Here is a 23401-nt window from a genome sequence, read left to right as displayed (position 1 = left end):
CTGTCCCCCTGGCCGGCTGTGCCGCTCCCCCATTGGTTCCCACCGCGCCTCGCTCGCTCCTATTGGCTGCGGCCACGCGGTGAGGCGAGACGATTGGCTGGATCAGCCGTCCATCAATCCGGAGCCCCCACCTCCGCAGTTATCAGGTTAGTGTTCGCCGCGGCGCTGGGGCTCGGGATTCCGAGCGGCGCTGGTTGAGCCCTCAAAGTCCCTCATTACCGCGCGGGGTGAGGGGGGGTCTGCGGCGGTGTCAGCACACGGAGCGGAGCCGGGGACAGCGAGCGCCTCCCGCCAGCCGCGGCCATGGACATGAAGAAAAGGATCCACTTAGAGCTGCGGAACAGGACGCCCTCAGATGTAAGCAAAAAAAAAAAAAAAAAAAAAAAAAAAGAGAGAAAAAAAAAAAGGCAGCTCATCTATTTATATATTTTTATTTATTTTATTTTATTTTGTTTTTTTTTTTAAAGGGGAGGGGGGAGGGGGTCGCCTTCAAAGCTTCCGTACCCGAGAAGAGGGCCGCGGGCCGGGCGCTGCCTCCTGCGTGGGGCGGTGGGATGGGGGGGGGGGGGGGGGTCCTCACCTCGCACCCCCACGCGGGGCTGGGGGGGATACGGCCGAGCTGCGGTGCTGGGGGGGGAGGAGGGGGAGAGTTGTGCCGGGGGGGGTCCGGAGCGCGGCGGGTGTGTGCGCGGCGGGCGGGCGCGGAGGCTGGGGAGCCATATTTGTAACTTTGTGGTGCTCATGAACGCGCCCTTTCTCTCTCCCTCCCGATGCCGTCGGGGGGGGGGGGGGGGGAAGGGTTCGTGGGAGCGTTCGCGTGGCGATGGGGGAGCGGGGAATCGGAGGGGGAGCGGTGGTTAAAAACAAGGAGCGAGGGGAGGGGAATGCGCTCCGCACCTCTCCATCCCCGCGCGCCCCGGGTGCGTGGTGTGCGTGTGTGTACAGACGTGTGCGTGTTTTCCTCTTTTTTTAGGGTTATTTTTAATCCCTCCCCTATCATCCTTGTTCCTCGGGACCGCGGTTCGGCTTTTCCCCGAGCAAAGCGGTCGAGAAACTTTGTCAGGACGAAAATAGTCGGCGTCCGTGGGGTGCCCCGGGGCGGGCGGGCCCCCACCCCGAGCACCGCTCCGAGGGCGGCGGCGGCGGGCTTCGAACCCGCGGCCCCGAGAGCGGCGGTGGGGTCCGCGCCGAGGGCGGGGGGGAGCGCGGCTGAATGCAACGTACCTCTCGGGGAGGAGGAGGAGGGCGGAGGCGGATGGATGGAAGGATGGATGGATGGAAGCTGCTCTTTAAACTTTAAAAAGTCCTGGGCCGGGAGGAGGAGGAGGAGGGCACGCGGCGCGGCCATCCCGCGGGGCTCATTGTCCCCGCTGCGGGGGCACAAAGCAGGCGGAGAGCCGAACCGCTCCCCGCGCCGCTCCCGGGGCCGTCTCCAGGCGCGGGCAGCGCAAGTAGGACGCGGCGCCATGTTTTTTTCCCCTCCCGAGCTCCGAGGGAGGAGGAGGAGGAGGAGGAGGGCGGTAGGGCCCTCCCCGCCGCTCCGCGCTCCGCTCCGGGCGGGGGTTCCCCTCCGCGGGGGCCGCCTCGGAGCCCTCGGTGGTGGCGGTGGAGGTGGGGGCGGATCGGGGCCCGCCATGGCGGAGCGCGGCCCTCCCCTCCCCTCGGGGGCGGCCGGGGCGCGGAGGGGCTCCTCCATGACGGACCGCCGCCGTCTGCCATTTTGTCGCCGCTGTCGCCGGGCGCGGGGCGGGAGGAGGAGGAGGAGGAGGTTGGTGGCGGCGAGACGCGGCGGCGGGACGAGCGGAGGGTAAAGCGCGGCCTGCTCCTCTCCCCCGGCCCCTTTTCCCCTCCGGTTTTCCCGTTGTGATCATTTGTTGACCCCGATCCCACTGGGAGGGGGGGGGGGTGGGCGGGGAATGGGCCTCGTGCAGGGCCCGGCTCGGCTTGGGTTTTTTTGGTTTTTTTTTCTTTTTTCTTTTATTGTTATTATCGCTATCTTGTATTTTTCCTTTTTTATTTGTTCGCCTTTGTTTTATTTTTTGCCTTTTGCTCTGTCGCTCGTGCTGCTGGAGGCGTAAATACAGCGTTTTATGCAGAGAGCTGCAGCTCCCAGCCTCGGTCCCGAGCGTGCTGGATGCAAGCTGGGCTGTTCCCCAACCTACATATCTGCTTCAGCTCTGCTCTGAATTAAGCAAAAGGAAGTTCAGGGAGCCCGGGTTGGTGGTGGGCTCAGTGCTCCTCGAGCCCCAGCTCAGCACTGTTTCATTGCACAGAGAGCCCCAATTCACCTCTGTTCTGTTGCCCCTCAGCAGTTCAGAAATCCTCACTGCTTGGCTGTAAAGTAATGCTTGTTTAACCTGACACCTCTTGTTGTGTTTTTTTTAACCTGTTAGCCTTTCATTCTGTCGCTGTGCTCCACTTCACAAGGTAGCAAATGGGATCATAATCCATTCTATAGGTAAACAGTTGCCCTTGCATACAAAAGGGAGCTGCCCTTTGGGAGTGCTGCTCTGTTTACAGGCACTCCTGCAAAACCATTGATCACAGATGCTTACACGTGCTCTTGTGTTATGGGGAACTAAAGGTGCAGTGTGAAGCCTGGTTCTCTAAAGTACCTGTTAGAAGAAAATTCAGCTAAATCCAGCCAATGCTCACAAGAAAATGTTTGAAGCTGACTTTTAGTGCAAAAATAACGCCAGATGTCATTGATTCAGGGATTGCAGTGAGATGTGGGGCATGGACAGGGTGGTTCTGGGCATTGTGTTAACCTCTGCTTTGATGGGTAGGCAGTATTTCTTGTATGATACCTCATGGATCATTATTTACTAAGCTTTAATATAGATAAATCTTGGTGAAAATAAGGACACAAGTGGAAGCATGTTTACTTTTTCTTGGAGCTGTTCCTGTATATGTGCTAAAGTTTGCAGTGCCTCTTCTTACATTTGATATATTCTGTTATCAGAGCTTGCAGAATCAAAACTTTCTGTAGATGAAGCTTTGGTAAGGGAGTGTTGGTAAGGTGTTGAAGCTCAGAAAACCCCTGTTAGTATTTTCTGCTTTGGGCTAGGTAATACAGTTGCGTTGAATACTTTGTAATACCATACAGCGGAGCTAGCTACTTCAGCTGCTCAGTTACATAACCCTGCGAGGTTACATGTTAGCCAATAAAATGTAATATCAGTGTCTCGAAGTGGATTGTATGGTAGCTATTTCTTCTTCTGACTTCCCCGCTACTAAAGCCCTTGCTGCTGAGAGGTCTGGGGTTACAGTGCCTGAAAATTGGTGGGTCTTGTGTGTGTGTGTTGGTGAGAAATCTGTTTGTGGTGCCTGAAATGTGTTTGTTGTACGGCTGGAGCTGAGCTCTCGCATCTGCCTTCCAGGTATTTCAACTTTTAGCCCATTATATTTAACAGTCACTTATGGTAGTGCACTTGCTGTGGCATTTCACACTTTGCTCATCTTATTGCTATCATCTTATATTATATAAAAGTGCCTACTAGAAATTGGTGATATCCAACCATTTTAAATAGTTTTTCTCCAGGCCATCAGCTGGTAGTGGTGTAAATACTGACCACAGGGGCTCAGCTGGGTGTGTTTGGGGATGTTGCTGCTCATTCCTTCTGTCTGTAACCCAGCTTATCTGTTCACAAAGGCTCTGAAATGTGGTCAGTACAAAGAGGGACTTCTCAGCCACGGGATGCAGAGTGACAGTGTTTGTGAGTTACACACAAAACTCACCTTTGGTGGCTTGGTGCTACTGTGTCAGTTCACTTAGTCTGAGGATTTAGTACTGCTTTTGAAAGGAGCTTTAGCAGTTCAAATTTGTGACAGTGATAAAATACTGCCTGCAACACTGGGTGTTTCTTACAGTTATTCTGTTTTCCCATTGCACTTTAAAACTTATTTAAATTGTGATTTCTCTCTAGATTACTGAAAGTTTTAACACTGAAGGGATTTACAGTAGTGGTATCTATGTAAAAGTGTTCTCTCGTATGAAATATATAAATAAAAAAGCTTTTTTCTCAAGCTAGTCATTTGGTGTGATGCTCATGTTAACAGTAGAGGCATGGAAGTGATATGTGCTGCTTCAGAGATCTGCATTTGGAAAAGTTTTGGTATTTGGTAAGTGGGTCAGGATACACAAGTTGACTCATAGCCTACAGATGGAACAGGGATGTGCTCTAGGTTAGAAACAGTGGGACAAGTTGCAGTGGTGTGCAACCAGCATGCAGGAACTCTGCTAAACATACAGCTTGCCATGGATTTTTGCAGACTTGAATCACTTAACCTCTTATGTAGCTGACAGCAGGGTGTAAATATAACAAAGAAGTCACTGAGGTTTTTTTTTTGCCAGCTTCCTGGGTTTGTATAATAGCTGCTTGTCAAGGCTCTGAATTTTTGGATGCAAACCTTTGAAATCAGGGTGGACGGATGGGTGTTTGTCTCAGAGGAGCTGCAGCCCACAGAAATCAGGCTTGCAGGACGGGTGTGATGTGTGTGAGCTGTCCTCTCTGAAATGTAGGCTAGCTTCTCAGCTGACGACTGGCAAATCCTCTTAACCTAGACCGAGTTTAAGCATGTGAGAGGACCTATGAATATAAACGAAAAAAACAAACACAACCACCTGATGGTATATAAACCTGATGCTGTGATTCTCAAGCCTCTGAGATGCTGCTAGAATGTAGAAACAGTAGATTTGAAGTATTTTTTAACCTCCTGTTGAGAATTTGATCAGCAACATCTGAAGTGCATCCACTATTAAAAATACATATTTCAAATGGTGCTGGCATGATAAAAGTGTATTAAGAACTGTCTGAATTTGAAGTGGTGTAATTGTTTTATGGTACAGCAGGAAATGTGTGTCAAGAAGAAATGAGTTTTTGTCCTGTCCACCAAACAAAACAGGTTGTTAAAACAAGGGGGCGAGTATAAATCTTCTGGGATGTAGGTGCTGTGGCCGAATTAAGTGTAATTATTTTATTTTAATCTGTCCTCGCAGCAAAAATTGTTATATATCTGTGGATTGTTCGTTCAATGTCATAAATCCAGTCCGGATGCTGCTGTTGTGTGGTTCTTCCCATTTTGTTCCTTCTATGGATTGCTCTTTGCTCCCCACCATCCTCCTGACCTAAAGGTACAGGCACTTGGAGAAGCCTGCAAAATGCAACTAGGTGCTTTGTATTGAATGCTTCTAAGTGAAGGAAAGGTGGAGCAGGGCTGGTGCCCCAGAGAGAGCCAGGGATGGCAGCATGGCATGCTGGGCAGCTCCCAGCAGCCTTGATCAGCTCACCTGCATGGACCCAGCACTGTGTCTGTGACTGCTGCAGGTCTCATATGGGAGCGTGGAGCAGTTGTGTTTGTTGTGCTCAGAGTGGTGGGTGTTTCTCAGCTGTTTCTGTGACACCACTGGACTTCAACGTGTTACTTTTTGGCCCTACACTTGCTCTGCCACCCTTCAGACATAGTAAATACGCCCAGCACTTACTAGATACTAGTAAATACATAGCTTGTGGGTTTTATCACTGTGCTGCTAAAATCAGTTATGGAGTCCTTGCAGATGTAGGGATGTTTTGTAATAAGAGTCCTCAGTGTTTTCCCTCACAGCACTGTGTGCAAGTTGTGTTCTCTATGGGTGTATTTGTTTGTTGAACACTTCCTTTCCAAAGCCATAAAAGTGCTAGGAAATGCTTATCTTTTCTAAGTGTGATTTGCTAATGTATTGCTACACAACTTGTTGTGTTGCTACACAGCTCTTGCAATTAGTATTAAGTGTTTTATTTAATAAATAGCTGGCAGTGACTGAAGAGCACCTTACATGAGCTGTCAGGCATTGTGGCCCTGGAACAGGGGAGCTGGGATGTGGAGCTGAAGTTCCCCCTGTGAAGTCACTTGCCCCAGCCTGAAGCAGGGCAGAGCGCTCAGCCAATGGGTGACACTGTGTTGAAAAAGAAGAAAGCAATATCAATGTGAATTTTAGGAAGTGTTTAATACAAAGATTGAGCGATGTAATCGCTTACAGATTTGAATCTGTCTCCATCTAAATAAATATTCAGTCTTTAGAGTTTTGCAGCTAATGCTAGAAATGCAAATGAAAGCTAGCTCTGTGCTTTTGAATGAAGCAACTTTCTGTGTCCCCAAAGTGTGTTCCCAGTTTATTAATTAGTGTGCATATTGGCTACGTTGACCTTGTAAGTGTGTGGAAGTACCTTTATGTGAGCCGTGGGGTTTCTTGCTGGGGGGGCTGTTACTCGAGAAAAGCAGCAGTAGGATATTTTTTTTCTGGAAGTTTTTTGGCTCTGAAGATGCTTTTTAATTAGATACAAAGGTATAGTCAGGATCATTAAGACTCTTAAACCTTCTGCTGCTTATGTATTTCCCTTGCACCATTAGGTTCCTCTCAGGGGCTGTGTGAAGGGGTGTAAAGTTGGATGGAGCTGTATGTATTGCTCTCAGGCCCTGTAACTGTGATATGTAAAACATTAGAGTGTAGAAAAATAAAGATCTCTGAGCTATGCAGGCAGACTTGTGATGTCTCCGAAGAGAGAGTAGCTTCAATGACAGATAAATAAATAAACTAAAACATTTTCCTCTCTCCTCTTCTGTTCCTTCCCTTTTCCTGAGGTAGGGGTGGTACTGAGTCCTGTTAATGCTAAGTGCAACTGGTGAGAGGAGGTCATCCTGTGCTTATCCTCATGGGATAAATAAAAGCCCTGCACCCCAGGGTGCTCTTTGCCTGCAGAGCTCAGCACTGGATAGTTAAGGGTTGAAAGCAGTGCAGAATTGCACTGTTCATTAATCATGTGGTGGTTAGGGCAACTCAGAAACATGGGGTGTTTGCTGGGGCATGGCCTGCAAAGGCAGAGTAAACCTGTAGGAGAGCTATGGCATCACAGCTCAAGGATGGTGGTACTGGGATATGTGCTCACCATGTGGACTGTTGCTTCTAGTGGAAAACTGTGTATTGGTGCTTTCAGTGAAAAATAAGTTCCCGGAGCTCTGTCTGCATGTTACTGGAAGCTTCTCTTATTGTCATTTTCTTTCTGGTTTCTAAAAACCTCCATTGAAGAGTTTAACTACACAATGATCTGATGAAAAAGAGAGGCAGAAGGTGGATCCAAGTATGAAAGTTTGGGGTTGTATCATTAGGAGAAAGCCTAGCTGAATTTCAGAGCCCTGTGGTAGTTTCACATGACCTTGTTGCAAGACTTTGGAGCTCCAGCTCAGCTGAACACATTCAGCATAGGTGGAATCAGCAGGAGTGGTGTGGGTAGCTGTTGGACCAACCTGCACTGGAGATGTTCTGCTCACTGTCTGTGAGCTGTGTTGTTTGGAAAGGGCCAGCTGGGGTTTGGGAGACCCACGGTAGGATTTGGAGAGCGTTTTGTGGGGAACTCTGCAAGCTTCAACTTCAACTGTTCTGCAGCTCCAGCACGTGCCAAGTGTTTGGCAAGGGTGAGCTCTGCACTGGGTACCTGCTGTCTGTGATGATACCCAGTGCTCAGAATGACGAGGGCCACGTGTTAATCCCATCCCATCTCTTCCTGACTGTTGCTCACTGCCTCTGGTGGCATGATTTTCAGGTGCTCTGCCTGCTGTATGTCCTGCCCCATCTCAGGGCAGTGGTCTGTGTTTTGTGGCCCTTTTTTGAGCAGCCTTTCTCCTTGTTCCAGGATTTGCAGGTTTCTGCTCAACGCAGTAATGACCAGAGGCAAATGGTAGTTGGCTAACTAGCTTTCATAGTTTAAGACAATTCAAGTAAGCAAAATTTACTTATTTATTGCATCTCAGCTGCTTGAATTGTAACCTGTAGGGGACGTATAAAAATCTAAAGTCAGAAGTTGTTTTGGTAAGGAAAAAACAACTTTACTACTGTCACCTGCAGTTGGTGCCTGTGAGCTTTATTCTGGCTGTCTTTCTGTGTGTGTCTGTTGGTGGGCAGGTCGGAAGCTGCTGACACTGTTGGAATTTTCTCTTCCCTGTTAAATTGATGGTAGGAAAAAAATAAAATTGTACTTATGGCTCAGTCATCACCCCTGAGCATCCTGCTGTCTGGAAGGAGCAGCCCATGGGAATCCCTGCCAGCACAGTGGGTGCTGGACCAGCTGCCTCCTGCTCTGCCTCACTGTGCATGGGCAGCACACTCAGGGCAGGGGGCATGGCCAGGGCCTGCTGTGATCCAGTGAGCCTGGGGGAGCTGAGCAGCTCTTCATTTGTCTTACTTGGCACACAGGAGTCCTGTGCAGCTCTCTCTTGGGCTAGAGGTTGTTCTGTGTTCTTCCATCTTGCTGTTTTCAATCAGGAGATGAACTCTGTGCAGACAGGCTTTGCTGTTTGGTTGTATCACAGGGTGCTGTGAGGTGGCTGAAGACCTGTTGTGTATGGAAGTGTCAGATGGCAGGTGGTGCTGACATGATTTTTAATATTTTTAAAATTAGTTCTTTGCATGGGTTATGTTTCGGTGACCATCTTGGAGCAGAAGTTGCATCCTGTTTATGATCATTGAGAGCAACTTCATTAGCACAAGGTATTGAGTAGGCTGTTTTGTTCAAGCGTTTTTTGACCTAGTGATGTTCTAGGTAGCATCTGAAATGAAGTTTTTTGCAGAATTTCAGTCCCTCCAGAAGTAACCTTGAAGGAACCTAGTAGAAGTTGCTGATGGGAAGCATCATACCGTCCCTGTGCAGCTAATCACAGATTATGAGCTCCGTGGGGACTTGTGGAAGACCTTGAGCCTTGATGGACCTGTTCTGCCCCCAGCAAATGAGAACTTCCTGACTGGAGGGCTGGTTGCCCTTCAACTTTGAGGCACAGACTGAGTGGAACAGAAACCCAAAGAGGTCAATTTTTGCTTGAGGATTGCCAGCTCTACGTGGGTACAGATCCAGAATACAGCGTGGGAACTGGAAGGAGCACAGTCTTTGTCAGGCTGGCAACAGCCAGCAAAGGTCTCTCTTTGTCTTCACTGCAGAGAGGTACAGGGCTTTGCACAGACTGTGCGTGCTTCTGAGAGCAGAAAGTCCAAAGACAGAAACCCAAGTGTCTTGAAGAAATGTTTGCATGACAAGGAGAGAATAAAGCTCTGCTTTCGTGAGTGATTTGTGCTTGGCTTCCACTTACTGCAGCAGGCTTCCCTTGCTTTCCCCTCTCTACTTTCAATGCTCTGCCTTCTTCCAGATGAAGTTTCCATTGGGTTAATAGGTGTGAAGGACTTCTGTCAGTGTTCCCCTAGCATTTGGCTAGGAACAGACCAAGACAAAGTTAACACCCTCATCTTTTCCTGTTTTTGGGGGGTTAAAATGCCGCACACTGGGATATCCCTATCCTAGGGGCACCCTATACAACAAACACTTCAAAAGCATCTGATCCATTGTGCTGAAAATGAGATGTTACAGTCTTTGCAGTTCTGCTTGTGAAGCCAGCAGAATGGTACTTGTACTTGTAAATTTGCCTTTTATCTTTTAAAAATTACATTCACAGCTGTGTCCTTCTGTTGCATTGTTAAGCCTTCAATCACAGACCTGGATTTGGGAGCTTAGTCCCACTGCTGGGTCTCCCTGCCCCCGTGGGCTGTGTAGGCAAAGTCTCTACTTCAGGAAGCCTTTTTTATGTGCTCCTGCAGAAATGCAGATTGAGGGTTAAGATGATACCTTGTGCTGCATGGTAGCTGTCTGTAGCTATATTCCACTGTGTGTTGATAACTGAAGAGTATGGTCACAGGAACAGGAGTGAGTGAGCTGGGGATCTTCTTGCTAGGGCTGCCATGAAATTCAGTCACTGCTTACACGTGGCTGCCTGTACTTAGCCTAAGAAGAGGTTGGAGTCTTGCAGTACTCACCATGGCTATGTTAAAGATAACGTACAGTTGGGCATACAGCTTAATGTGGTAACCATACTAGGAAAGAGATAAGAGTCCACGGTTATCAGGCTGGCGGTAGTGCAGTGTGATGTCATGGAAGCCCTGCAGCCATGCAGGGATGCTGGAGCCTGCAGGCAGCAGCGCAGCATGTGTTAACTGCAGCATGATGTCATGTTCTGAAAGCCGCTGAGGCTGTCGCAAATAGACACTGGCACGGCCGCAGGAGAAGAGGGCCAAAGGCATGCTGTCTCAGGAATTGTTGGAGGAGCTGCAATCTGTTTTTGTGCATGCGTATGAAAACCGAGGACTGGTACCAGCAAACCACAACGCAGCGCTGCAGTGGCAACGCACAGATGAGCAGGAAGCACCTGCTTGAGCAGCTGGCACCCACTGGACAGAGCAAGGAGGTGCAGGGCCCCGTGAGCTCAACAAGGACGAGGCAGAGCAGCTGGCTGGCCGAGGAGCTCTGGGCAGATGAAGCTGTGGAGCATCCCTAACCAAGCAGGTGAAGGTGCCTTACCACGGTGCTATTGAAGACATGGTTGTTTGCTACAGGACGTAACGTAGCTACATGCATGTCAGGTTTTCTGCTAGACACTCATCTGTGGGTGCCTTCTTAGCTGTTTAGGTAAGTATCATCTGCAGTGGTTTGCTGCCTGTGGCATGTTGCTCTTCTGCTGTTTCTTGCTATGTAGCAGTACTCTGGGGAGAGAGAGGAAATGACGAGCAAAGGTCTGGCTTGTGATAGCAGCACCTATGTAGGTCCTTGCTCCAATTTTTTGAGTAGTTTGCAGTTTGTGATGCGTACAGCAGTAAGGTTGACCACGTGCAGCTTCTGCAAGTTGAGTCTTCCTGTCCTTGCAGCTAAACGCAAGCTAGCTCAGGGTGTTTATTACACTTATTACCTTCTGTCCCTCCAAACAGGACCTGGTTATTGCCCTTAGTTCCAACTGTTCATCTACATCCGTGCTATTACACAGACTGCAGTGTGACACAGCCAGATTGGTTCAGACCAGTTGAAGCCTACTCATCTGGCTCAGGCTTAGAGCAGGTCTCAGGAAGGGAGCTTACCTCATCAAGGGCTTATTCTGTGTTTTGGTGACACAGAATGAGGAAAGAGACAGGTCAAAATTACAGTCTTGCTGTGCACTGTCAGGGTGCTCATGGGAGGCTGAGTGGATGTTTGGAAAGTGACTGGGATTGGAATTTTCATTTAAAATTTTGAAGACTTCTGAAGGCAAATAGATTTGTAATCCTTCTCTCATGGCAGTGAGCTATTGTAGGTGGAATGTAGCTCTCCTAAGGTCACCTTTCGCTTCTCTCCTGCATACTGTCTGCAGCAAGCAAGGTTGTTGCAGTTCTGAATCAAAACCAAAGTTTTCTGAAATACAGGAAACAGCAGTCTTGTTCTAGAAGGAGCAGACTGAAAGCAGAAGCCAGATGGTCGACATACTGGTATGGTCACCGGTTTCATGCCACCATAGTAAAGAGTCTCTTTTACATACCTGGCTATTTCCAGCTCCCTTTCTCATCTCTCTGCACTCGAGGAAGCTTTGCCCCATTCCCCATTTGCCCTTTCTCCATCCTGCCCTTGGGTAGGATGTAGGGATGTTCCTGCTTTACGAGGTGAGGACAGATGGTGCTTTTCCCCGTTGGGGCTCAGGTACTGCTTCATTTCATGCCTTGGTGTGCTGCATAGCTTAGAGCTGTGGCTGACACCGAGTGCAGTGCTGTGCTGGCTGCAGGCTGTGAGATTATTCCTCATGCGCTCCCTCCTGCTCTGCTTCATCTTCCTCCTTATGCTCTCACAAACTTCCTCTTCTGGCCTTTTGCAAAGAGAATAACACCAAAAAGACCATGCATGGGCAGCAGCCTCAAGGGGGGAGGGAGGATTGCTCCTCCTGTGCACGGGTGGGCATTGGCCTGCAAAGATAACGGGGCAGACGAGGGGCTCTGCGGGCGGCTGAGCGAGGATGCACGCAGATAGGCATGGGCTGCAGCTGCTGGGGTTGGGCTGGAGCCTTTCACTTCACTTTTTTCTTTCTTTTTTTTTTTCTTTTAAACTTTTTGGCGGGAGCTCTGTGTACGTATGAAGCAGATGTCTGAGACACCCGAGTGTGTGTGCACCTGGACCTTCTCACTGTAGGACCCTGATACTTACATACTGTTACAGGAAGAAGATGTGCATATTTGTCTTCAAAACTGCTTTCCCGCTGTCTGCATTTTTATTTTATTTTTATTTTGTGTGGAATAGATGTATGGGGGATCTGGAGCATTTGACTCGATTTTCAGTTTCTTCAAGCCAGCCTAAAATTCCTCTGGAAGAGTTTTATGTAGTCATTCCCTATCATCATTCTCCTAGGAAAATTGTGGAGTCTTGGAAAACGTATTTCCTGTCTAACTGATCCTCCTACTCAATGAATCACTTGTACTCTCGTGTTGCTTTGGGCTGAATTCCCTATTGACTTCAGTGCCTGGGATTTAATTAGAAATCTAGGGATGTTATTTGGAGCTATAAAACTGCATAGGATTCTTCTCAGTGCAGCAGGACTACAGAAGTTTAAAAAAAAAAAAAAGAAAGAAAGAAATAGTTGCATATGAACTGTCCTTGGTATGAACTGAATAGTTGCTTCACGTTTCCACATACACCCTTTCTGCAAACTTCCCTTTATCCCATCCTCCTAGCAAACAGCAGCACCCTCATCCTTTTACAACCCCCTGCCCAAACCCCAGGGCTGGAGGCTTCTCTGGCTGCCTGGTGCAGGAGGGGTCTGCAGGGCACGTGGAGAGGTGCGTTGCTCCGGGGGTTTGTATGCGGGGACAAAATAACCCCCAGAAATTCTTTGTTGGTGTGGATATGTATGAATGTTCTCCCAGTGGGTGGGACCTTCCTGTGGAGTTGCAGAGAGCCCATTTGATGTTTGCAGCTAATGATCTCGAGTCCTGTAAGGCTGCCCTGGCACTGGGGTGAAAAGCAGCAGCCTTGTTCAGGGTGGGGCATGTTCAGCTTGTCCTGCATGAATGCTGCTGAGTGTCTGTTGGGAGATAGCACCTGCAGAAAGAGTGGGGCCCAGTTTTAAAGACAAGCAAACACAACAGCTGTTTACCAGGCAGGTCCTGTGCTGCTCAGCACTGTGGGACATTATCTCTACCCTTCCCACTGAGCTGCTTGCTGCATCAGGGCAGGGGAGATAAGAGACAAAGAGGCTGCAGTAGCTATGCTCACCAAACCTCCCCTTCCAGCATCACCTGCGGCACACCTTACAGGATTAAAGTGCCTCCGTGGAGCAGATCTTCCCCCAAAGCAACCAGAGGGAGAAGGGCATGCTAGCAAAACTGGGGATCAGGTACAGAAAATAACCTTTTGCATACTTGCCAACCCAATGGAATAGCTTTCATTTTTTTGCCTGAGCTGCGTTGTCCTTTGCTTGTGAGTGAGATCTTTATCCTCCATACAGAGCTGCTTATGTGCATTCTGCATTGCTCTTTTTCCAGGTTAAAGAACTTGTTCTTGACAACTGTAGGTCATACGAAGGCAAAATTGAAGGCCTTACAGATGAGTTCGAAGAGCTGGAATTCTTGAGTACAATCAACGTAGGCTTAACCTCAGTTGCAAACTTACCAAAGTTAAACAAACTTAAGAAGGTAAATATATCTGTTCTCTTCCTCTTTGTAATGTGCTGAATGTAAAAAGGTTGTTTGCATAAAAACATCATTTACGAGTGACCAAGCTGCTTTGCCATGCATGTTCGCACTGGAAACTCACGGTGTTTTTGTGCTTTTTAGCTCGAACTAAGTGACAACAGAGTCTCAGGAGGACTGGAAGTGTTGGCAGAAAAGTGTCCGAACCTCACGCATCTAAATCTAAGTGGCAACAAAATAAAAGATCTTGGGACAATAGAACCTCTGGTAAGTGGATAGAGCAAGATTGAAAACTAAACGTTGTGATGAGAAGGGGCAGAGTGTTGGCCTGGCAGAGACAACGCTTTGCGTTTTGACATTCTGAATCCACTTTCAATTGAATGTCTGCAGCCCCGGAGCTTATCTCTGCAGCCTGGTGGCCCTTGCTATCGGGCTGACACCCGCAGGGCCACACCAGACCGGGGCGGGTGCTGTCCGAGCAGCCGGAGCCGGGCCGAGTCCCCACGGGGAGCGTGAGCCGCTGCTCCCCCCTAGCGGCCAGCCCTCCTCCTGGAGCAGCCCCGGGGCTGGTGCTGCCCAGGAGGTGCCTTGTGGAGCAAAGCAGTGCTGCACCTTGCTAACTCGAGAGGAAGGGAGTGAGCAAGAGTTAGCTCTTAGAGCTGTATTTCCTGCTCCTTCCTGCTGGTTTCCATCATCGTCTCCTGCTCACTGCTGATATATGCTCTTTATTTCAGAGTTCAGGTTGATCAGGTTGCTGTTCCAACAGCCATTCAGCTGTCAATCCTAATAGTGCTTTTTAAACTAAAAACTAGGGAATAGTACTGTGTGCCCTTTATTGTCCAGAAATGAAGGCTTTCAACTCATGCCTACTTCCCAGCTTCCCAAGTACTCGCTCCTCAACATCTTGAGCTTTTTTCAAATGAGTCCTTGGCTCTCCTTCCCTCCAGCAGAAGGGGAGAGCAGAACAGTAAACTCACGTAGCAAGTGGATGAAAGAGGGGATTATAACTACTCCCAGTTTCAGACTTGTTTTCTTGATGTCATCATTGCTGTACATGCTAAACTCCAGAAGAGGCATTTTTTCATAAGTCTTGATACAAATCTTTCACTGCTCTGCTTGCCCTTTCATTGTTTGTACTTTGAAGTGCTGCTGGCAGTGCAGACCTCAGACCAAAACAAAAAAAAAAACCTTCTCTTTTGGATTTCTAAATCATTTTTCATTCTTCCAAAACCAAAAGTACAATCATCAGGATTTTTTCTGTATCTCTTCTAGTAAAGTTCTTGTGTCTAAAGAACAGTCTGTGTCCTTTTCCGTTGAGAATAGCAGTCCTTCCAGGATAACTCCCTGGTCTGCTTTTTATTCTCGATACAATCCCTCACATCACATGTGATTTTTGTACCATTAACTCTTTCCAAATCTCATTTTTCCACTCACAAGGTGGTTAACTTAAGAAAGAGTCTTTTCCACTTGCAGGTACTGCAGCAGCATTGCCCAGGTACTGCAGATTTGTTCTGCCCCAATTTGGTAGGCAGAGGCTGAGGTTCTTGTCACAAGAAGCTCTTGAGGACATGAACCAGCTCTTGTTAAGCTGTCTTCTCTGTAGAGGTTCTTTGTAACACCGAACTTCAGAGACTTTTCTTTCCTTGCAGAAAAAGTTAGAAAACCTGAAGAGTTTAGATCTTTTCAATTGCGAGGTAACCAACTTGAATGATTATAGAGAAAATGTATTCAAGCTCCTCCCACAACTCACATACCTCGATGGCTACGATCGGGATGACAAAGAAGCACCAGACTCTGATGCAGAGGGCTACGTGGAGGGCTTAGACGACGAGGAGGAAGATGAAGATGGTATGTGAATTGTGCTAATTAGTGTGTGTAAGTTAAGAGAGCAATATGCTGCCTAGTACATATTGCTTCCAGCTCTGACTTGTTGGCGAGAGAAGGGTGTTCTCAGCAGCTTCTTCCTGACTGATGTAAAGGAGAAGTACCTCAGTGTCCTCTGAAGGAATGAGGGGAAAGGAGATGGTCAGGGCCTGAAAGAACAACTTTCTCAGTCTTATCTCTAGTGAAAGATCGGGATGACAAAGAAGCACCGGACTCTGATGCAGAGGGCTACGTGGAGGGCTTAGACGACGAGGAGGAAGATGAAGATGGTATGTGAATTGTGCTGCTTGGTGTATGTAAGCTGGAAGATTGATATGCTGTGTGGTACGTTTTGCTTCCAGCTCTGACTTATTGGCAGGAGAAGGGTGTTCTCAGCAGCTCCTCGCTGACTGATGTAAGGGAGAAGTACTTCAGTTCTTTGAAGGAGTGAGGGGAATGGAGGTGGTCAGGGCCTGAAAGAGCTTTTTCTCAAGCTTGTTACGGCTGAAGGATGGGGAGTTGAAAGGGTATAGGACAAAAGGAGCCAGAAGGAAGACGACCAGTAAGGAACCAGAACAGTTAAGGGAACAAGATACATCAGGGAATGAGTACATGAGGGAGAAACATGAGAAAAGATGAGCTGCACACCCTGCAGTTTTCCAGGAACCATACAGTCAGGGAAGTATGTGTGGTTGCGTAGATCCTGGCAGAGAAGGGTAGAGCAGGAAACCAGAGTGGGCATAGAAAAGAGTAGCTGAGTCAAGGGATCAAGTAAAGAAGCTAAGGCATTGCTAGGAGGGTATAGATCATCTTTGAGGACAAGCTGAACTGATTGGGATCAGGCAAAGGAGAGGAGAATGTATGTATTGAAGCTTGCCTGGGGCAAGCACTGTGAAAGGCACTAATGAAGCAGCAAGCAACTTTTTAATGATAGGAAAATGAACCGTGGCTTCCACTGTGCTGTAGGTGCCATTCTGCCTCCCTGGCAGACTGCACTCAGAGGCATCAGTGTGCTGGTTGGACGACTATCAGGCTGACTTTGGGGAATTTGCTAGACTCTTCAAACCCAGCTGCACAGCAAAAGCAGAATAGCTGGACTTGCACTTTTCCCTTGAGTGCTGAATGTGAGCCCTGGTGAAAGGGGTGAGTGCTGCAGCAGTGCCAGGCAGACTGGTGCATTCATCCAGCAGCACAAAGGTTCAGCAAGGACAGGTTCTCTTCATCAGAACACAAGTCTGAGCCTGTGCTGAAATGCATGAAAAAGCTCCCATAACACCATTCCTGCAGCATGAGAAGCATTCCTGGCTTGTTGCTTGGGCTAGTAGCATTTAAGTACTTTCCTCTTGAAAACAAATTGCACATTTATATGGTGGGTTGTTTGTGTTGACCTTTTGTATTGCTCTTGTAGCATGAAGGGAAGGTGCTTCCCCTAGGGAGGCTTCCCAGTACATGGTTCTGTCTCATCCCTGTTGGAAAAGGATGGACACTCACAGTTAAAAAACTGCAAAGCTCTAAAATGCATTTGAATAGTGGGAACTGGAGCAGCTGAAGCAGTCCTGAGGCTGCTGTGACTTATTGTCAGAGGCCCTGCAGCCCTGGAGCAGCTCCATCCATGGAGACAGCTGCTGCACTACCCTGTTGCTTGACTGAAGAGGAACTGTGCCTATCCCAGCCAAGCAGCTGGAGAGCTGCTTTTAGTTCTCTATTGCCTTTAAGCAATGCTTTGTTTGCTCCTTGCCTCAATTAGAGGTCCTATATCTCACGGCAAGGTTGAAAAATTGAAGTTTAAGTGTCTGAGTAATTATTTTGTTTCTCTGTATAGAAGAGGAGTATGATGATGATGCTCAGGTAGTAGAAGATGAAGAAGATGAGGAGGAAGAAGAGGAGGGAGAAGAGGAGGACGTTAGTGGAGAGGAAGAGGTAAGGAATCAATAATGGGTATGAAGTGAATGTTCAGTAAGTCCAGCTGGGCAAGAAATGGACCAAAGTTTGCAGGCTTTTTCAGTACAGCAACTGTGTGCTTTCTGTTTTCACCTGAGAAGTGTCACAGTGGGGGTGTCTTTGAGGACTGCCTGTCTGTGAGCCAGCTGCCATCTAGTGACCACTGACATGAAATCATTCTGGTTTTGCTGATGTCAAAAGTAGGATCAGGAATGCCTGCAGAGCTAGCATGTGGGGCCTCTGAGGGGCTGGGTTTACAGAGAGGAGTGGGACCTGAGTTACTGACCCTCTGCTTAGTCTGAGGTTCTTCTCTGTATGTGTGCCTTGTGATTCTTCAGGATGCTTGGATCCTCAGCACAGTCCTGCTGCTGTGTGTAGGGCAAGTTGAGCTGGTCACTTTCTCCTGAGACTTTACTGTTAACAGAACCACTGGGAACGGGGCTAAAATCTGCCTGCAGAAGGCCACTACTCAGAATCCAGAGATGTCTGTCCATGTTGAAACTCTCTTTGCCCATCAAATGTGTGCCTTCTCCGACTGATCAATCATCAGTAGCAATCATCAAGTTTTACTAAACTCAGGGCACCGTAACAAAATTTGCAGCCACTTATCAGCTGAAGTATGAAACCACTTACTTGCTGAAGAGTTGAAGCTGCTATGATTTTCTGCAAAAGTTGGGCCAGAGTCCAGTTATGCTGCAGCAAAAAACTTTCAACAACTGCACTTATAGAAGCGTGTGGGAACTGTCTGCCTTTTGGTTGCTTTTTAAGATGCTTCAAGGACTCTCTGTCTGGATATTGCCAAATTGTGAGAGGTTCTGAGCTGAAACCGACTTTCTTACCTATTTTTGTTGTTTCTCTTTCTAAATCCAGGAGGATGAGGAAGGCTATAACGACGGCGACGTAGATGATGACGAAGATGAAGAAGAACCCGGTATGGCAGTAATCCACTTCTTCCTAGAGATTTATATATATATATATTTCTAAAAAGCAGGCTCATGTTTTTATTCCTGCTGCTTTGTCCAATTGCCAATGAAGTAGAACTCACTGAAGCTGTTCAGCATCTCTGCAGCTCGTGGAAGGGAAGTGATATGATATCACTCAAGCTGTATTTTATTTTTCAGATGAAGAACGGGGACAGAAGAGGAAACGAGAGCCTGAAGACGAAGGAGATGAAGATGACTAAACTGAATAACCTATTTTGAAAATTTCCTATTGTGATTTGACTGTTTTTACCCTGTATTTCCCCTCCCCACACCCCCAACCTTTTTTTTTCTTTTATTCTTTTTTTTTTTTTTCTCCTGGTTGTAATGTTGCTGTGGGAATGAGAGGGAGAAGCAGACTGGGTGGGCAAGGGAATAAAATACTATTTTTACTGCCACTCCTCCTCCTATTCATTTAATATTTTTTTTTCTTTTTGTCCCTCTCTCAGTCCCTGTAACTGCAATAGTAAGTATAAACCAAGTGGTAATTTGTTTCTTATTATTGGAGTGGATAGTTTGACATCCTTAAAGAAAACAAGTTAACGATCAGTGGATGATACCCCCAAATACACGTGCTCTGTTCTGAGACAGCTGAATATCCTTGGTTGTTGGAATTTTCCACCTCTGCCAGTCACAAAATACATCGTAAGCATTTCTGAGGGGTGCTACAAATCTAGGCAAAGCATCCCTCCACAGCAACAGGTGTGAGAATGGCATATTGATAAAGTGATTTCTTTGTTGCCTGTCCGTGAATGACTGCCATTTTCAGCCATTGCTTTCCCTGCATTTGTAGGTACCTTCTTTCTTTTCTTTTTTTTTTTTTTCTTTCTTTTGCTGTTTGTAAATAGTGACCAAACGTTTCTGGGGGGTTTTTTGGGGTGTTTCTTTGGATCTGGTTTGTGGGGTGAATTTGCAGTCCCCTCCTTCCCCCTGTGTGTTGTGTTCTTTATTTTTTCCCCATTCCGTTTTATTTGGTTGGTTTTTGTTTTGGTTTGTTTTTGGCTAGGGTACAGCCAATACACTGAAAATGGCAGGCATTTAAATATATATATATAAATATATATAAAAAGTGTTCCTAATTCCTGAGTTACTAGTGAAATGACTTTGACAATTGTAATAAAAAAAATGTTTCAACCCTTTTAAATAAGGTGTGTACTATTTTGGTCTGTAATATATAACACCTAGTCAATTTTAAGTGATGAGAAACTACTTCCACTTGTGCTATATACTTGGAAAATTTTTACAAACCTAAATACAGGAGGCAGTACAGCATGTAGGGTAGAAAGTTTCTTTTCATACACTCAAGCACGAGATACTAATACAAAATTGTATTTTCTTACCTAGTGGAAGTCAGTAAAATGACTGAAAATACCTAGTGAATGTACAGTTTTACTTTCATATCCCTCTTTAAAATAGCTTTAGAGGTGACTTGTATTTCCTAGTCAATATTTCATCTGTATAAATACATTTGCAACAGTTTTTTTTTTTGTGTGTTTTTTTTTCCCCAGAAGAGCCAAACTTTGAGTTTTATGTCTGTTTGTCATTGATGAATTTCAATAAATCTTTTTATACAATTTTTTTTTTCTGTGGCTTATTTGAGTAAAATGTGCCACTGGGAATGAATTGCATACCTTTTTCAGAAGGCATTCAGTAAGTTATTCTGGTAAATGCCCTGCTATTTTTAGTAGTTTGATGATATGTTTTGCTCTGCAGAACTGTTAGCCATGGTTGGGTGAAAGCAAGGGAGAGGTTCTGACTTTGCTGTAAATAATAGCATGCCATTTTTCTTTCAGAAGGAGCAGGTTTTTTGCAGTGTGACCAACGTGTTTAACACGGCGTGTTCCTTTCTGCTGTTCAATCCTACCCCAGTTTATCCCAGCCCAGAAGAATGAACTCTTGGTTTCCTTCATCCGAGTGAGGTTCTGTGGCTCTGTGTGAGCCCCAGGTTAGTGCATCTGGGGCCACCTGTTCTTATCCAAAGCCTTCCTGCTGTTGCTCACAGCAGTTCTCAGCTGGATCTCTGCTTTTCCTCTTTGAATGAGTAGTTCGAGAGGTGAGTGGCAGAGCAGCCCTCCTATCTTGAGCACTTGACCATGCCTTTATGTGCTGTGTGAGAGCAGAGTGAGGAGCTGTGCAGGGTGGCATGCTGCCCTCCCTCCATTGGATCTCTGACAAAATCCTGTTATTGCAGTGGGCAGGCTGGTAGTGCTGGTGTTGGGGTGGGGTTTTGTTGGTTTTTTTGGCTGTTTGTTTATGAGAACCAGGCATACTGTTGCTCCTGTCTCAGCTGGGATCTGCTGCTGCAAAGCCAAAGCCGTGGCCTGGCCGGGCAGGGTCATCATCCTGCAAAGCAAACAGCAGCTACCAGTAGCAGAGACAACCCAAACAGAGCCTTTGTGTCATTGAACCTCTCAGAATTCAAAGGTTTCAGGTGAGCTGTGTACTGACAAGCTTGGCTGCTAAGTGTTTTTCCAAAGATGTAAGTTTTCACTCAAGCTATTCAGGGGATTGAGCAGCAGCTGGACCTGATCCTTCCTCCAGACCACGCTGGAGACTTGGGAATGAGCACACTGCATCCCTCTGCCCCTTTGCATGCAGAGGATGTGGCTCCACATGGCAGTGCTGAAGTGACATTTGTTTTAACCTTTGTCACCCGTGGGCTCCAGCAAGCTGCTGCTGCTTGCAAAGCAGCTCTGCCCCTCATCTGAGAAACTCAGACAACCGTAAGCTCTTCCCTTTCCTAAGCAGTGAACGACCCAGGTGTCAGTGAAGTGACACTTCCCTTTGTGCTGCTGATTGTCTCAGAGCTCAATTATCCATGAGGTTTCCCAAAGAAGAAAACTGCAGCTGTGAGCCCCCTCCCACCCAGGGCGGCTGCCTGCTGAAGCTGAGCCCCCTGTGTGGTTTGACACTGCTGGAGAGGAGGAGCTGGGAGGGGACGCTGCCATCACTGAGAGCAAAACTGAAGTTTGCTTAATGTGCCTGATTTCCTAATCATTTCTCAAAGAATGCCAATGGCATGCTGCGTACCAGGGGCTTGTTTTCCCAAGGGGCTGAAGATACCAACCTGCAGCCTCCTCGTGGGGAGAGGAAATCACCCAGAGCGCGGCACTTGGTAACAGTTCTGCAGGAGAGCCTGAGAAAAGGTAGAAATAAATAATGCAAGAGTTCAGCTCATTCAAATGGCAACTTGTGTGTCCCTTAGCTCTTTCTGCTGTCGGTTTGCCTTTTAAGCTGCGCCGTAACGGGAGCCCTAGTCGTGCAGCAGGCTGCTTGTTGGTGTCTGTGTCTGCTTGGACAGTGCCTGAGCAAACCCGCCCAGCAGTGTGAGGCTGTGGGCAGGCAGGGATGTGCAGGTCCCCTCTGTGGTGCTCATTTTCCATCCTGCACCTCCTCGCTGAGCAGAGGCACTTGCAGGGCTGAAAGCAGCCCTCCCATCCACCCCTCCTGGTGCACTGAGTGTAATCCTGTTTTCTTCCATTCCCGCTTTCTCCCCCGAGAGTTTGGGCTGGAGAATGGCACCGTGCTCCTTTTCTGCTCTCAGCTGTTTGTTGACACTGCTGGTTTTGCTCCTTCTTCCCAGAGCCAACAAAAACCCGGTGGAGAATTTCTGGCGAGGCTTTGACCGTCTTCTGCTGGGAGCCTCTGTTTTCCTGTTACAATTGGATGCTGCAGCAGTGCAAAGCACACTCAGGGAATGGGAGCAGCATCGGCAGAGGGAGAACCAGCCGTGCACTTCAAACCTGAACATCCACCCGTGAGAAAACCCCTGTCCTTATTTCTAACATCTCCCTGGAGCACCTTTGCTGTCACTGCTCATCCCGTGCGGTGCTGCCCGAGCTGTGCTCTGAGGCTCAGTGCTGCTGGGGATGGAATGTTCCCATGCTGAGCCCTGGCTGTGTTTGAAAACCTCCTCGCAGGGGACCTTGCTTTGGGTCAAAAAGCAGCAGTGCATCGTTTTAAAAGTGTGGGGTTTTTGTTTTTTTCTTTTTTGCTATGAGGAAGCTGAGCTCCCAAGGGCAGCCCTGAGCCCCACGGTGGTGCGGAAGGGAGGGCCAGCAGCACCCCCTGCTCACTGATGGGAAACTCCACTCAGTTAACTGACAAACACAGGGCCCCTTCTTTATTTAATCTGCTCCATTTTTGCTTTCAAAAAGCAGTTCTTATATTGTCTGTACATTAACAGGGCTTAATCACTGGAGATCCTTTCCAGCTAGCTCTGAACACACTGGAACCAATAATGCAGAGGATGGGAAGTACCACGCTGCCAAGCCAAGCGTTTGCCTCCGACAGAGCACAACCTCCAGGAAGCAGAAAAGTAGGTCAGGGTGATAAGGCTGAGCACGGAGGGGGAAAGCAGAGCAGGAAGGAAATGTTCCTGGCTAGGGCTGCTCTGGGAAGGGGCCGTGTGCTGCTGCTGGCAGCTGAGTTCTCTAATCCTTTCTTCTTCCTACCCACTGTCCCCGAGGCACGGGAGGTGGTCGCCATCAGCAGTGTGAATGGAGGATGAGCCCCCTGCCTGGATTTGTATGGGGACAGCCTGGAAAATCCTGCAGCTAAATCAGGTGTTCTGAAACTGCTGAGGATGCAAAAGGTCCTGGAGGTGCTGCGCATCCCAGGAAACAAGGGAGCATCTTCAGGCTTTAAGCAAATTGCAGTGCTTGCAAGAGAAATGGGGGGGGGGGGGAAATAACTGGGAGCTTAGAGTCAAGGGTCTAATTTTGACCATGATAAAACACTGCAGACTGCCCAGAAGCACAGAAATATCCCTCCACCCCCAAAAGCAGTGTAGAGCAGGCAGCTGGGGTGCAGCCTGGCACAGAATCCGGCCTCACAGCCCCAAACTTGCAGGGGCAAGGGGAGACTGGGCAGGTCCTTATGGTGAGCCATAAGGTTGGAGCTGCACGGGGAGCTCAGTGCTAAAACTGGATGGCTCGAGCTCCCCAAATTGGGCCTTTCTGCTTTAAATAGTGCCCAGATGGTGCGAGAGGAGATGTCAGGAAGAACTCAAGCTGTCACCGAGAGGAGGGAGCTGGAGGAAAAGGTGCGAGTGCAGGAGCAGCGATAGCCTCACCCAGGGCTTGCCCTAGAAACTGAAGCACTGGGGCTTGTCTGTCTG

General features: G+C 47.9%; 1 protein-coding gene across 2 annotated transcripts; it reads left to right on the top strand.

The window, feature by feature from the left end:
- The first annotated feature begins 148 nt into the window (after window positions 1-148).
- Window positions 149-19856, top strand: ANP32A (acidic nuclear phosphoprotein 32 family member A). 2 transcript variants are annotated; one of them, XM_065734117.1, is made up of 8 exons: window positions 149-357; window positions 13352-13501; window positions 13643-13765; window positions 15148-15346; window positions 15565-15651; window positions 17184-17281; window positions 18173-18233; window positions 18424-19856. In XM_065734117.1, exons 1-8 carry the CDS (start codon window positions 304-306, stop codon window positions 18483-18485), a joined length of 834 nt encoding a protein of 277 aa, XP_065590189.1. In that variant the 5' UTR covers window positions 149-303; the 3' UTR covers window positions 18486-19856. The 2 variants fall into 2 exon arrangements, with proteins under 2 accessions (XP_065590189.1, XP_065590188.1); XM_065734116.1 differs by having other exon boundaries at window positions 153-357; window positions 15553-15651.
- The last annotated feature ends 3545 nt before the right edge of the window (window positions 19857-23401 follow it).

The sequence above is a fragment of the Cyrtonyx montezumae genome, unplaced genomic scaffold, assembly GCF_038088225.1.
Source record: "Cyrtonyx montezumae isolate F1298 unplaced genomic scaffold, pur_monq_1.0 scaffold_17, whole genome shotgun sequence".
Classification (NCBI taxonomy): Eukaryota; Metazoa; Chordata; class Aves; order Galliformes; family Odontophoridae; genus Cyrtonyx; species Cyrtonyx montezumae.
This window is presented reverse-complemented; position numbering and strand designations above follow the sequence as displayed.